The sequence below is a fragment of the Giraffa tippelskirchi genome, chromosome 11 (genome assembly GCF_054371585.1).
Source record: "Giraffa tippelskirchi isolate mGirTip1 chromosome 11, T2T-mGirTip1v1.2.pri, whole genome shotgun sequence".
In the NCBI taxonomy this organism is placed as follows: domain Eukaryota; kingdom Metazoa; phylum Chordata; class Mammalia; order Artiodactyla; family Giraffidae; genus Giraffa; species Giraffa tippelskirchi.
In genome coordinates this window covers 129854733-129867158 of record NC_137285.1, presented here as the reverse complement: position 1 = coordinate 129867158, position 12426 = coordinate 129854733, and the positions used below count along the sequence as shown (strand labels likewise).

The 12426-nt window shown below is 37.7% G+C and overlaps 1 protein-coding gene and 1 long non-coding RNA gene across 10 annotated transcripts in view; one reads left to right on the top strand and one right to left on the bottom strand.

Moving 5' to 3' along the window:
• METTL15 (methyltransferase 15, mitochondrial 12S rRNA N4-cytidine) overlaps positions 1-12426 on the bottom strand; it is a 375213-nt gene that overhangs the window by 191928 nt on the left and 170859 nt on the right. For 8 of the 9 annotated variants that reach the window (XR_014069232.1, XR_014069234.1, XR_014069233.1 and 5 more), the window contains exon 5: positions 9526-9704. Coding sequence is in view for 6 of the 9 variants with exons in the window: in XM_081543521.1 (XP_081399647.1) it covers positions 9526-9704 (179 nt within the window). In the remaining 3 variants the exon portion in view is untranslated. The remainder of the gene's footprint in view (positions 1-9525; positions 9705-12426) is intronic. The other variant, XM_081543524.1, reaches the window with a different exon arrangement.
• Positions 2472-5745, top strand: LOC145525182 (uncharacterized). The gene is made up of 2 exons (XR_014068081.1): positions 2472-3374; positions 3709-5745. It is a non-coding gene; the product is annotated as an uncharacterized LOC145525182 (long non-coding RNA).

The window sequence follows — 12426 nt, the reverse complement described above, 5'->3', positions numbered from 1 at the left end:
AATGAACATGGCTACACAGGTTTTATCCTTTCATTATCAGGTATTGGGAGTTGGTAGGGACCTATGCAATTGCAAGGAAAGAGGATGTAGGCTGGATGGACACTCCAAAATATGTGTAAGATGGATTTGAGTGAGGAAAATGAATGCTGGTAGATCTTTAAGGAGGTTATTGTAATAATCTAAACAAGGGATAAACAGTGGTCCTGATAGATATGGAAACGGAGAGGAGTAAATTATCAGTGAGGATCAGGACAGAATTTAAAAACTGATCAAATTGGGGGAGGGTCACTTAGAAATGATTCAAAGGTATTTCTGGTTTCCACACTGTGGGCTAGGAAAATGACTGTTATAGTTTCATAAAACATTAGGGATTGTGGGGGAGGTCTAATACACCCTCCTTTTATAAGAAAATAAAACTGAGACCAGAGTGAAAAATGAGTTGTCTTGAATAGCACTCAATTAGTGACAGAGTAAGGAATTAAGAATCAGGGAAATGAGACTTGGGCAGTAGGTGGTAATAAAAATTGGACCTTGGTGGGGTGGGGCGATATTCCAAGATTCCCAAGGAATGGATAAGAACAATATTCCACGTGGAGAGTTAAAGATGCAAAATGAAAGATACCTATGTTAGTGAAGGAAAGATGAAAGAGTAAGAAAATTGGGCCCAGAATGATAAAAGATGAAGTAGAAGCTGGTCAGGACTAGGGAAGGCTAGCCACAGTTAGCTAGGTATAGAACTTGAAAGAAATCAAGTTAGCCAGGAACCAAGAATAGTCTGACTCAGTTGGTAAAGAATACACCTGCAATGCAGGAGACTGCCTGCAATGGGCTGGGAAGATTCTCTGGAGAAGTAAATGGCAACCCACTCCAGTATTCCTGCCTGGGAAATCCCATAGACAGATGGGATTTAGCCTGCCTATATGTAGCCTGCCTGGCAGGCTACAGTCCATGGGATCACAAGAGTCGGACATGACTTAGACATGACTTAATTTTCACTTGCAAAAGTATACAGAGTATAAAACAGTAAGAAATGGAGTAATGATGTAAAAGGATGCATTTCCCTTCTCTTATACCATAGAAGCAGTCTGAAATTCTGCCATAATCAGGAAAACCATGAGGACTTGGTTATTCTAAATTAAGAATCTGACTTAATTCAAGGTCACATTTAGGACAGAGATCCCAAGATAATGAAGAATTCCAGGGATTGTAAGTGTGCTGGGTCCTGGGACAGGACCATGAGTTGCCTGTTTTCTACTCCTCACAGCCCCTTGAAATCTTACCTGCTTCATTTATTTGTTCATTGATTTTTTTTTTCATTTCTGTAATTAATAAGTTTCTACTGTGTGACGGGGTCTTTTCTATAAATAGCCATCACTCTTCCTCTAAAAGGTTCAATTCAAAGGTCTCTTTTTCTATAATTTCTACCCAAACCCTCTCCTCAATAACTTAGACCTTCTCAGCACATTAAAATCAGTTGCTCCCTTCTCTGTATTTCTACACCCTTTTGTTTTTGACTCTGTTATCCATATCATTTATTATAGGGTGGCAGAGTGAGTTGCTTATATGACTATTTCCTATATGAGTATATGAGATCCTGGAAGATTGAGCTATCAGTGTTCTCCACTGAAAATTCATGCTGTGCCCTATCATAAGAAAGGAATTTAGAGTAGTGTCATACATAAGAGTACAGGGTCTAGAGTGAGATTGTCTGTGTGCCTGTGCTCAGCCACGTCTGACTCTTAGTGACCCCATGAACTGTAGCCCACCAGGCTCCTCTCTCCATGGGATGTTTTAGGCAAGAATACTGGAGTGGTTTGCCATTTCTTCCTCCAGAGGATCTTCCCAACCCAGGGATCGAACCCATGTCTCTTTACATCTCTTGCATTGGCAGATGGGTTCTTACTGCTAGAGCCACCTGGGAAGCCCCCAGAGAGAGATTACTAGCTTTCAATTCCAGCTCCACTTGACAAGAGACAAGCTATCCAGCCTCTTTGTGCTTTAGTTCTTCATCTATAAAATGGGGATAAAAATAGTACTTGCCTTTTTGGCCATCTGACGCAAAGAGCTGACTCATTTGAAAAGACCCTGATGCTGGGAAAGATTGAGGGCAGGAGGAGAAGGGGACGACAGAGGATGAGATGGTTGGATGGCATCACCGACACAATGGACATGGGTTTGGGTGGACTCCGGGAGTTGGTGATGGACAGGGAGGCCTGGTGTGCTGCGGTTCATGGGGTCAGACATGACTGAGCAACTGAACTGAACTGAACTATGGGTAGTCATGAGGACTGAGTTAATAACTGCAAATAATTTAGGATAGGGCCTAGTATTAGTTCAAAAAGTGTTAGCTAGCATTATTATTAAATTAGGATTAAGCCACAGTCACTTGAGATTAGCATTTCCTATATCCTATTTGGTACTTCAAACTGAGCATAACCAGATTTTTTAGAAGGAAGATTTTCAGGTTTTCCTTTCTTTTTTTTTCCCTACATTTCATTTCATTCTCTTCTGAGTTGAACTTCTTGTACAGAATGTCTCTGGGAAAGATTACTTATTAAAATAAGAAATAAGTTTACTTATGAAATGTCATTTGATAATTTAGTTGGCATGAAGTTACCATACCAATACACACAGTGTGTAACAGATTGAACTCAAGAAATTTAAAATGACAGAAGAATAAGTGCATTATCATAGGCAGTAGCAAAGACAGCTATGACTCACTGGCAAACCATCCAAATTCGACTGTAGGTTTGACCATACCATTTTTTACTAGCATCATAATTGAACTCTTGGACATCTTTGTTTATTTCTTTTTATGGCAACATTACTAAAAAGAGTGCTTTTTGGGAAAGAAGGAGGCAGCAACATGTAGGCTATTAAAACAACAAAGGAATGGCAAACCAGTCTGATTAGCTTCATCAGGAAACAGTTTACGTTCCACTAAAATTTGATGGCAATGCCTTTCTTAATGAATGCTTTATTTATTTTTTACTTTTAAAATTTCTCTCTGAATTAACAAAATTTTTCTGGGAAAAGGTAGTGATTTCAAAGGTAAGCTGAGGCCTAAGCCACCAGTGCTACTGTGGAAAGATACACCTTACATGTACCAATGGAGAAAAGAATGACTATTCGTTATAAAACTCATGTACCCTCTCATGTAAACTTTAAAGAAAAAACAGCTTGTAATCACACTATTTGCCTGTGGACAGGAATTCCAGGGTAGAAGACCACACTCAGGGATCTAACTAGTACACTTATTTGCTCTCTGGATCATCCAAGTACTGGACAAAGAGAATAAAATGCTTAAAAGTGTATTTACACTTTAAAATTCACAGTGAAGTGAAGTGAAGTGGCTCAGTCGTGTCCGACTCTTTGTGACCCCATGGACTGTAGCCTACAGTCTGTCCATGGAATTTTCCAGGCAAGAGTACTGGAGTGGGTTGCCATTTCCTTCTCCAGGGTATCTTCCCGACCCAGGGATCGAACCCGGGTCTCTAGCATTGCAGGCAGACACTTTACTGTCTGAGCCACAGAGAACTTTCCCAGAGAACTTTCCAAATATGATCTCCTTTATTGGTCATATTAGGAATTAGCTATCCCTCTCTTCCAGATGAGAAAATAAGTATCAGATAAGTGACTTAAGTTCACACGTCTAATAAATTGCAGAAGCAGAAATAGAACTTGAGGATTTTTGATGCCATGTCCTAGGGAGTCTCACCTATCCCTGAAGCTGCTTTAACTGATACTGAGGACTTTGATGCTTAGGTTCCCTACTCTTCAACATGAAGGGCAGAGTACAATTGATTCTCAGTAATAGCTAACAATTTATAACTGTTTTTCCTGAGTTTTTATTTTACTTTGGCTGAGAATGTACACATCTTTTTATTGATTTATTTGTTCAACAAGCAATCATTAAGCTCTGGCCATGTACCCAGTACATGAGTCAGAATAAAGGTTACATCAAAGTGTTAGCCAGAGAATAATGTCTATACATTCAATCAACAAGGATTAGACATATCTAAGAAGCTTCTTTCCACCCTCCTTTTCCCATCGAAAAATTGATAGTATAAGCCTTCTGTCAATGTTTGATAATCAATGGATTAATTATACATTTTGTGAATTTGAATCCAAATCCCAACGACCTGAAAAGTAATCAGTATATTTCTCTGATTTTTGCATGAGTTTGGAAACTCCAAGTGAATTTCAATATTCATTTAAGTAAAATATGATTAATAGGATTAACATTTGCTAAACAAAAATAAAGATGATCATCATCATAAACATTATTCACTTTCACCATAAACATTATTTACTTCCATTTCAAGATGAGAAAGATGCAGCCTAGAACTGTTTGAGTTTACACAGAAAGCAAGTTGTAGAACCAGGACTTGAACTAAGAGTTTTACATTAAACTAAATTTAATAGTTAAGATTAAATGGTCATTTTTTCCCCTTTGATGTATCCAGAGAATTGAAAGAGAAATGGAATGCAGAATAGCTCTGTATGAAATATGAGCAGTTTATTGAGGAAAATAATCACACTTTTTTTTATTCAGAGATATTCAGAGCCAAAACCATTTTTAAGTCTACACAAATCAAATATACATTAATTCTGCAAAATCTAGGCCATGGCCATTTTGTCAAAATTAAATGCATAAATCTTTTTCCTGAAGAGCTTGAGTAATTTTATATGTACCATTTCTCATCTTTAAAGATTCTTAATTAGTAAAAATATTGTATGAGTATTATTTTTTTTCAGAGTATCCCAAAATTATAAGGGAGGGCAGTGTGTATTTTCTAATTTACAAGTAGTATTACTGTCAGACCATTTTGGGAGATTCATTGTTTCCATTTTAAATATAAAGCACATAAAATTTTTTGAGATATGTTAAATTCTTTATTCAAACTAAGCCCCAAAATTTGTGTGTATTTTGCATATATGACACTTCTCAAATTAGAGCAACCACATTTCAAGAGCTCAACAGAAATATGTGGCTAGTGGCAACTATATAAGACAGTATAAGTCTAGGGGAAAAGATAAATAGTAAGCAAGAGACAAGAACAGCACAAATGCTATGACAAGCTAATGCAGTGGTATGGGAGCAAAAAGGAGAGAATCTCAACTAATTTGTGTAGGACTGGAAAAAAATTCCTAAAGGAAGTGACATTTCAACTAAGCTCAAAAGGAAGAGCTGACATTAGCCACAGGAAAGGGTAGGTGTAGGGAACTTTAGTGGAGGGAACAACTGTATATGTGTTATTTATATGAAAATTCCTGGCTACGAGTTTTAAATAGTATATATAATCAGTGAAGTCCTTCAGGTTGTTTTTGGAATTATCTTACACGTTACTGACTTGGTAATTTACAAAGTAATTTATGGTAGTTGTAAGTGTTCTGTTCCAACTGAAAGCCCCAATCTTCTGGAACTCCTATGATTGGGAAAATACTCGAACTGTAGTTATTTGTACTACCAATGGCACTAGGATTTAGGTTTTATAAATACAGCTTAATCACTTGAATTATTATATAATTCCACTAAGTATATTGTGATTAGAAGAGTGGTGGTCTTTCTTGTTGTGATAGATTATTAGTTTTTTGAAAGAAAGGAAGCAATTTAAATTTTCATCCATATATGGGTTTAACTATGTGTCAGGAACACTGGCATATTTCCCAAAGTGCTTGATAATATTGAACATATTTAGCATGAATTTCAGAGAAGGCAACGGAAACCCACTCCAGTACTCTTGCCTCGTAAATCCCATGGACGGAGGAGCCTGGTAGGCTGCAGTCCATGGGGTCGCGAAGAGTCGGACATGACTGAGCGACTTCACTTTCACTTTTCACTTTCATGCATTGGAGAAGGAAATGGCAACCCACTCCAGTGTTCTTGCCTGGAGAATCCCAGGGACGGGGGAGCCTGGTGGGCTGCCGTCTATGGGATCACATAGAGTCGGACACGACTGAAGTGACATAGCAGCAGCAGCAGCAGCAGCATGAATTTATGAAGAACCAGAAAAGACATTTAAGTATAATCCTGCATATTATAGCCTGATAAAATACAGGTTTGTTAAATAAAGATATTGCTTAGGAACTGTACTAGGTTGAATAGTGCCCCCCAGAGTTCATGTCCACCAGAACCCTGTGAGTGTGACTTTATTTGGAAATAAGAACTGTGCAGAGACAATCAAGTTAAGATGAGTGTGTACTGGATTACGGTAGGCCCTGTATCAAACATGACTGATGTCCTTATAATAAAGGAAATTTGGACACAAAGACAGATGCAAAAGAATACCATGTGACGATGGTGTGGCCTATAGACTTAGTGATGCATCTACAAGCCAAGGATCACCAAGGACTATTGGCAACTCCCAGAAACTAGGAATAGTCAAGGAAACATTCTTCGCCAGAGCCCTGCTGATACTTTGGTTTTGGACTTCTGCCTTCCAGAACTGTGAAAGAATAACTTTCCGTTGTTTTAAGCCATGTAGTGTGTGGTGCTTTGTTATAGCAGCACTATGAAACTAATACAGGAAACTTCTTGGGCTCTCCATTGCTTCCTGTATTTCCTTTATGAAGCAGCTCTCTTAAGAGACTTCTGTTTAAAGGACTTGACAGATTAATCCCTTTCTCTACTAAACAAATTGCATTCTACTCTCCAGTGTTCCATACAGTCCTGTTCCCACCAAAAGAACCATAGAACTGTTTGCTTACAGCCCAGGGCACTTACTATTATCAATACATAATTTAGTGAAATATCACATGAATGGGTGAAACATGAATGCAAAAGGAAACACAGCTGCTGTTTCCATGAATACTAAGTTGGAGACTTTGGAAACTTTTCTCTTATAAAGGTAAGTCACATACAAATGCAATCAAATTAGATGTGGGAGAGGTAATTATTAAGACAAAAATAATGAAAATCAAGAAAATATGCTCATTCAGATTGTTTTTTCAGTATCTTTAAATTCTTACTTCATTTTAATAAAAGCAAAATTAGAGCTTATAGAATATATGCCACAGGTGTGGTTATGTAAGGTGTGGTTTATGTAACATATATATATGTTCTATAATTCTCTACTTGAATCAACTTTTTCTATGAGCCACACAATCATAACTTCAGACTATAATAAATAAGAGTGTTACAACTATAAGTACAAGTTTCTAATACCATGTTTTTATTCTATCACTTATTAGCCTGTAAGCTTCATGAACATAGAGGCTATCTGATTTGCTTCTCATTCTACCTTTAGTATTTAGTAAAATGCCTGGAATATAGCAGCCTCTCCCAAAATATTTTTTGAATAAATTAGCACAAAATGGAAACCAATTTTTTCTGTTTTTCCCTTCTCCAAAGAATTATATCATCATCAATAAAGTCGTATTATACGGGCTGATTTGAGCCATGAAAATGGATTATAATAAGTTGTCAATGGCATTTACTAAAATGGGGATTTACTTACACATACATGAAAATTCTCATGTTTATATCATTTGTCATAGCCAAAATATGCTTTTCACTACATGATTTTTCTGAAAACACTTAAATTGTTCCTATTCTACAACTTCATATAATTTCTATTGAATACCATACTGTTACTTCCCCAAGTTCAAAGATCAGAGTTCTGAGACAGAAAAGCTATCTTAATTTCTTAAAAGCAGTTTCTCAATGATGCTTCAGGAGAAGGCAATGGCACCCCACTCCAGTACTCTTGCCTGGAAAATCCCATGGACGGAGGAGCCTTACCAGGCTGCAGTCCATGGGGTTGTGAAGAGTCGAACACGACTGAGCGACTTCACTTTCACTTTTCACTTTGATGCATTGGAGAAGGAAATGGCAACCCACTCCAGTGTTCTTGCCTGGAGAATCCCAGGGACAGGGGAGCCTGGTGGGCTGCCGTCTATGGGGTCGCACAGAGTCGGACACGACTGAAGCGACTTAGCAGCAGCAGCAGCAATGATGCTTCAAATTCATGACCTTTCAAATTCTAGATCTGATGTTGTCACTGATTCAGTTGTACCACTGAGGATACTGCTCACCATCCCTTGACTTGGTTTCTTCAATTATCAGATGAGGTTCTTTGACTGGATGATCTCTAGGATGCCCTCTAACCCTGAGTTCTCATTTTTCAGCATCAGTAGTTTTGGATTTTCTTTTTAATAAAAAATAATGTGACTTCTCACTGCTCTTCTTTCCAAAATGGAAGACAGAGAACACAGCTAGTTAATGACAGAAAGGATAAGGTGGATAGATGTGTTAGTGCATATGGAGTAGGAAGAAGGGAAGGGACAGAAGACAGGGTGAATGTGATGTCAATCTGCTGGTATAAATGCTTTGGGGGAGAAAATCATGGAATATTTTATGCCCATATAACCCACAAGATTTTACTCTTACTTATACAGGAATTTCAATGGTAAGCGGGAAGGGCCTTGAGGTATATAGCAAAAAATTAAAGACTTGGTCCACTCTTCATATTTTATGATTAGTAGCTAAGTAGAACATAGTCTTATTAACTTATGTTATAGAGCAATGGCTATAGGATCTCTAAATCTTGATATTAGTGAATTTATATTGTTTTATTCCTTAAACTAGGGATAATATGAAGATAGAGGCAACTGAAACTAGGTTCTTTTTACAAGCTACACAAGTATTCCTTTTTTCTCCTTCTTTAGCTACTTAAAGTAACTTACTCAGAACTTTTGAAAAAAATCTTATTACCTTTGGTAAATAAAAATGATGTAGGATTTTAGATGGTCCAACAAGATGAGAATTTACCACTGGAATTCTGTTAAATAACTGCAGGAGTTGTATTTTTGCCTTGGAAAACTTTCATCATAGAACACAGCTGTGAAACAACTTTGGCTTCAAACAGAAAGGCTATAATAAAGCGCCTCCTAGCTAGACTTAAGTTCAAGAGGTTTATAGTGGCGAAGAGCAGAAAAGATGAAATGTTTCAATAAGCCCCTCAGGCTGATTTAGTTAGCATTCACAAAGTGGAATAACCTATACATCACATACTCTTTGTTAGCTGGTTGTTTAGAATAGATGTATGAGTCACTGAATTTTATTTTAGCAGTTGGGCAATGCAATTCTCCTTTTGCCCAAAATATTAAAATGCAGAAATGTCAAACTAAGAGAGGTAATGTCAGATCTTATACAGGATGCTTATCAGTCACTATGAGGGATTGAGAAATTCTTCTGCTCCTGTCATTCCACATTTCACCTTGGTAGGCAGAAATGATAATCACCTCATGCAAAAAACAAAAAATTCTATTATTAAACTAATCAGCAACTACAGTATATTTTAAAAAATTGTTTGTGGGAGAGAGGTGTTGGAGGGGGGAGGCTTGCAAAACCAAAGAAAGCTGGCATAAGAGAAGGATAGGCAAGATTCTACCCTGCATGATTTCAAGTACAAATAAATCCCTCTGGGACTTCAGGGGATTTTTTACATACACACACATACACACATATATGTATATATATTTTCTCTTCTCTCAGACACTGTTTAGAATTAATGAGGGTACCTGCAACGATGCTGGCAAGTTGCTGGGTTCTGGTGATGGGGTAGAGGCCACGTGCCTGAACGATTGCTGAAGCGATTTTCTTGGCATGCTTCTCCTCTCCATATGTTCTCAGGATGGATGCAAGTGCCTGTTGATCTAACGCGTTCACAACATCAGCTGCGGTGGGCATGTCAGGGTACCTATGCACAAGAAGGGTCAATTAGTTCACTGACGTCAGCTATCATTGATAAGAGGTAAAACTTCAGAGAACTGAGATCAAGTCAGGCATACACACATAGTCTAAGAGGGCTTCTGAAGCATTTAAAGTCACAGACTGAAATCTTACACAAATGAAATAGATTTTTCATTTCAAATACCCATGATTATGTAAGTGGGACTGTATGTGACATTTAATAAGGTCCAGGGCAGCAGAAAGTTAAAATACTTTATTAGTCTTTGGTTCAGAAAGAAGTTATTATTGCTTATGAAGATTTCTCCTAAACTAAAATAATGGAAAATATTTTAGATTTAGTTTCTTCAAATTTAAATTACTGCTTGAATTTTTATTTTCAGTATAGAAGATACAAGGCTTACTGGCTGATATTTAAATGAGTCTATATCTCAGGAACTTAACTAAATCTAAGGATGTAAAGTAACCTACTACTTATAAGAGGGTGCAAATTAAATTCAGAAAGTCTAAATAAGAAGATGCTGCTGGTCAGTTTCCCTCACAAAAACTAGAACAACCTTAACAGTAATAACATACATTACTTCAAACTGTTAACAATATTGGTGGACACAGTCATGAAAAAAGTCACCATGGGGTAAAACCTGATAGTTACATAACACTAAACAGGCCTAGACAGTAATTTCAGGTGGAGGAGGTGAAGCAATTTGACCTCTGGTCAAATAGAATAAATTATAGTAACAGGAAATAACATTCACTTTGTCAGATCATTTCGATTTACTTTACTTTAGGGAAATGGGTCAAGGAATGATAAGTGTGAGCTGAGATCTTAATTATTAGAAAGATAGCTGTGCTAGTAGCACAGTTCTTGCTCTTGCAGTTATTGTGTTGGATTGATTGTTGGTACCATACTGTAATGACTTTAAGTAATGAAGATATGGTAGCTTTAAGACCCAACTGTCAATCAGAGTGGGGTTGTCAACAAACATCTGAATCCGTAAATATGACACTGAAACAAACAAACAAAAACACCAAAACAACACTGAGCGTTGCTAACACATCTAGTGCCTCTAGGAAAAATTTTATTGTTGTCCTTGGCTTGTCCCCTATATCGCCATGACCGCCATATCTCTCTTTCTCTCCTCTGTGCGTGCATGTGTGTAATCTTATTTTCCAGATCCTATTATTCTTTTTTTCTGGCTGCCATGGTACCCCCAGATCAATGAACATCCTATAAGGTGGCCTATGTCCATCCAACATGCTTTGCTCCTTTAATAATGGCTTTAAGGATAAAGATTTAGTCTGTAGAGTCAGATCAACCTTGATTAGAATCACAACTGTGCTACTTATTGTGTATTTGAACTTATTGGAGCCTCAATTCCAACCTGTAAAATGAAAGTAACAATGCTTATCCCACAGAATTGTTGAGAGAACTAAGGGTTCATGCACTTATAAAATAGACAGCATAGTGCCTGGCACAGAGAAACTCAATGAATGTCACTGTCCTTTAGAGATTTTCTATTCCTAGATTTTCCAAACACCATGCTTGGCCCAATCAAAACATTCCTGTTAGATTTTTACCTAGCTGTTAATTCAACTGCCCAAACCACCAGCCATCAGAATGAACCTTCTTAGTGTCGATGAATTTAGACTCACAGGGTATATCCAGTTCTACCATAGAATATATATGTCCAGTTCTGCCAGGAGAATCCTACGATTAGTATGGATGTACCTAGCAGTTTTTTCTTTTTTTTTTTTAACCTACTTCTGAGTAAGAAAATTAAAAGAGCATTTTGCTCAAATACAGTTCGGTAGATAATAGGTATAATTTTATTTTACTGTCGTGTTAACACTGAATAGCAGTGTAGAAGTTTCCATAGGGCAAATGGGGCAAAAGGGACAATATTCTGGAAAACTGACAGGCTGCTAGGAGGTTTCAGATGTTGTTGCTGTGTTGCATAGTCGCTGTGTCTAACTCGTTTGCAACCCCATGGACTTTCTCCCACCAGGCTCCTCTGTCCATGGAATTTCCTTGCAAGAATAGTGGAGTGGGTTGCCATTTCCCCCAGGAGCTCTTGCCAACCCAAGGATCAAACTGAAAGGTTGTTGCTATGAGCTGTGAACGATGTCAGGATTCTTGGCCTCTGGAGGAGAGGAATTTGATCAGGCGGCCAGTGAAGACGCTTGATCACTCAGAGCTTTTATATAATAAAGTTATATTAAAGTATAAAAGACACAGAGAAAGCTTCGACATACACATCAGAAGGGGGCAGAAAGAGTGCCCCCTTTCTAGTTTATAGCAAGAAGTGATATACCTATTAGCAAGCTGCTAATTAGAGAAAGGAAATGCCTCAGAACTGAGAGTGGCACCAGGCCCCTCACCCACACATGCATTTTGAGACAGCACTGGGCACAAAGTGTGTCATCCTGGGCCATAAAACAATTGACATGAATCTTAAAGAAAGGCAGATTTCCAAGCAAATACATAGTTCATTAACAGAGCTTAAGAAAATGTTTCCATAAGAAAAACGCATTGGTTACCTCACGGTTTGAGAAAAGTTAAGTTCAGGTGAAACCAGGTAGTGGCAACACGGAATTTTAAAAGAAATCTTTTAATTTTGTATAGAGAATGGGGGAAAATGTCTGACACTTGTAGTTTGTCTCCTCCTGCTGCTTAAGAAAGAGGAAAAGAAACCGTGCAGTCTGTGACACTTGCAGTCTATTTCCTCCACTTG